The 2572-nt window shown below is 50.2% G+C and overlaps 1 protein-coding gene across 1 annotated transcript; it reads right to left on the bottom strand.

The window, feature by feature from the left end:
- LOC119911504 lies at positions 1-2316 on the bottom strand. The gene is made up of 7 exons (XM_038730401.1): positions 2281-2316; positions 2097-2228; positions 1688-2011; positions 1105-1580; positions 652-979; positions 58-490; positions 1-23 (listed from the first exon to the last, which is right to left on the bottom strand). The coding sequence occupies exons 1-7, from the start codon at positions 2314-2316 to the stop codon at positions 1-3; spliced, it is 1752 nt and encodes a 583-aa protein (XP_038586329.1).
- Positions 2317-2572: the final 256 nt, after the last annotated feature.

Here is a 2572-nt window from a genome sequence, read left to right as displayed (position 1 = left end):
TCAGCTCCTTCTTAGTGATTCTCCTGTCCACCAGGAGATCAGTAAGCGCTGGCACACCCTCCTGTCTGAGCTGCTCTCTCTTAGCCTGCCGCAACAGACTGAGGTCCCCTGCATCCCACTCAAAGATACATGCAGACAGGCAGCCCATGAAGGTGGGGTAGAGGGGATGAGCATCGGTGGTGCAACCGACAGCCAGCCTCCTCATGAAATGCCAGATGTCCAGTCTTATGTGGATGTCTGGCCACTGTGCAAACCTGGTCTGCAGCTTGCTCTCGCCCTCGCTCACGCAGCAGCCACAGTCCACATACAGCAGCACAGGCGGGGGGACACATGCCTGGCGGTACCGCTCCATCACTCCAGACACCATCCTGTCCAGTCCTGGCCCCTCCTGCACTGTCAGGACACTGGTCAGGACCTGGCCAACTTCGTTGCTGATTGAGGTCAGCCAGAGAGCTGTCCCTCTGCCGTGGCCAGCCAGCTTCTTTGTGATCTGGAGGGTGATGTTTTAATTACATATGTTTTAGACATTATCTATAGCAGTTAAGACACAGCACAAACTTATGTAATGTTACCACTGACAATAACGTAAACATGTATATGAGAGTATATATTACATACAACGAAATATATTACAGATAGATTATTTCTTACATTTTTGGTTGAATCCATCTTTAAGATGGAACCAAACGTGGAGGTGATGCTGGCCTTAATGTGGTCCAGACGGGAGAGGATGTCCCTGCTGTAGACGGTCAGCAGCCAGCGACTGGTGGGGACGTGGATGGGCTCCGGGGGCTCCTGGCAGATCACTGGGAAGAGGCTGGGCTGATCCATAAAGTTAGCACACTCCCCCACATAGTGTGCCAACCGGTTCAGCCAATTCTCACCGTGGTTCTCCCGGAGCTGCTTCGCCAGTCGTGCTGGACTGTTGCCGAGAGTCCGGTCCTGAAGCAGCCGAATGACACGTATGTCACAAGCATACCTGAAAAGTATATTTAATTTAATCCTGGGTGTGTATACACGTCATATAACAATACAGTGATTAGTTACATGTTTATTGGAGGATAATTTAAGTGGATTAAGTCTTTTCAAAACTGTTTTACTCACTTGCGGGTCAGAATCATTTGAAACAGCTTCTGGTGGGGCAGGTCCAGCTGGTCCCGGACAGTCTGACTGGTTGACAGATAGTTCAGGGAACACACGGTGCACCTGAGTGTCTCTGTCACCATCAGGTAATACCCGTCGATGTCTAAGACCTTTCGAGCCCTCTTGTGGACACCATAGCCCGTCAGCTGCTTCCCACAAGCCGGGCAGGACACCTTCACCTTCCACAGGTGGTATGGCATCCACACCATCAGCCGATGGGTGAAGAAGCTGTCGGGTGCCGGGGTCTGGTGGTAAATGAGGGCTGGGACAGGGGGCTCATACCACAGCTTTACATCTGACCGCAGTTTACCGGAGGGAAAGAGGGTGCTGGCAACCCACCTGTGGTCCTGCACAGGGATGGTCTTGCTCAGTTCCCCCAGCAACCAGATTGAAGCTGCAACCGCAGCAGCTGCTGAAGGAACTCCTCCAGACTCATCCTGTTTGAAAGACAATAACAAATAAGAGTAAGTTTATAGCATAAATAAAGGCTATACTGAAGATGATTTACAACAGAGCCAGACCAACGAATAGATGCTGTACTCACAGGGGCTACTGCAAGGCTGCTGCTTACAGAAGGGCTTGGGGTCCTCACAGAGGATGGAGAAGGAAGAGGAGAAGGAGGAAGAGGAGAAGAGCTCGGTGTCCTCACAGAGGATGGTGCAGGGGTCGGTGTCCTCACAGAGGATGGTGCAGGGCTCGGGGTCCTCACAGAGGATGGTGCAGGGCTCGGGGTCCTCAAAGGGGATGGTGCAAGAAGAGGAGAAGAGCTCGGGGTCCTCACAGAGGATGGAGAAGGAGGAGAAGGACTAGCCACTAAATTGGGCTTTAGTGAGTCAGACTTTGACCCACCAAAACGTGATTTAGTGAACTGAAAGGAGAAAAAGACATAATTTAATGATGCAACACAAACACAATGGTTCATACAAAAGATTAATTGATTAGAAAGAACTCACCATTGACAAACTCAGCGGGGGGCGCAGGAAAGACCTCGGGGTGGCGGCAGACGCTGCAGCACTTGCTGAAGTCGCACCAGGGTCCGAGTCTGAGGCCACAGACTGTGGGGCTTCAGCAGGAGTGGCAGGCTGCTAAAAGAATAGAATTACGACATGTGATGTAACTGCAACAGTGTTATAACACAGATGCGATGCAAGATGAAAATTTATGTGATGTCATTTTGAAAGAGATCACCTTAACGGTGGGAAATCCACAGTTACAGGCCTTGGACCCTCCAAAGAGGGTGCTCTGTCCATGGGCCTGCATGGGGCATTTCTCAATCTGGAACAATCAGAATTGTAATTTACAGTCCGTCTGATTGATACTATCTGCACCATGAAATCGACCATTTTTCATCAAGTGAACTGCATGTTAATGACCGTAACAAGTAATGGGTAGAAATTTTGCAATACTTTACCTTCTGGTAGAGGTCATA

The sequence above is a fragment of the Micropterus salmoides genome, unplaced genomic scaffold (assembly GCF_014851395.1).
Source record: "Micropterus salmoides isolate LMB-PRFRI ecotype aquatic unplaced genomic scaffold, ASM1485139v1 Ms_hic_scaffold_2, whole genome shotgun sequence".
Lineage (NCBI taxonomy): Eukaryota > Metazoa > Chordata > Actinopteri > Centrarchiformes > Centrarchidae > Micropterus > Micropterus salmoides.
Note: the sequence above shows the minus strand (reverse complement) of the source record. Positions and strands in the feature narration are given on the sequence as shown.

Coding starts and splice junctions, on each gene's coding strand:
- LOC119911504 (XM_038730401.1), bottom strand. CDS start 2,316: ATGACATCACATAAATTTTCATCTTGCATCGCATCT. Junction 2,012..2,096: donor CCCCGCTGAGTTTGTCAATG/GTGAGTTCTTTC, acceptor TTCTCCTTTCAG/TTCACTAAATCACGTTTTGG. Junction 491..651: donor AGATGGATTCAACCAAAAAT/GTAAGAAATAAT, acceptor ATCACCCTCCAG/ATCACAAAGAAGCTGGCTGG.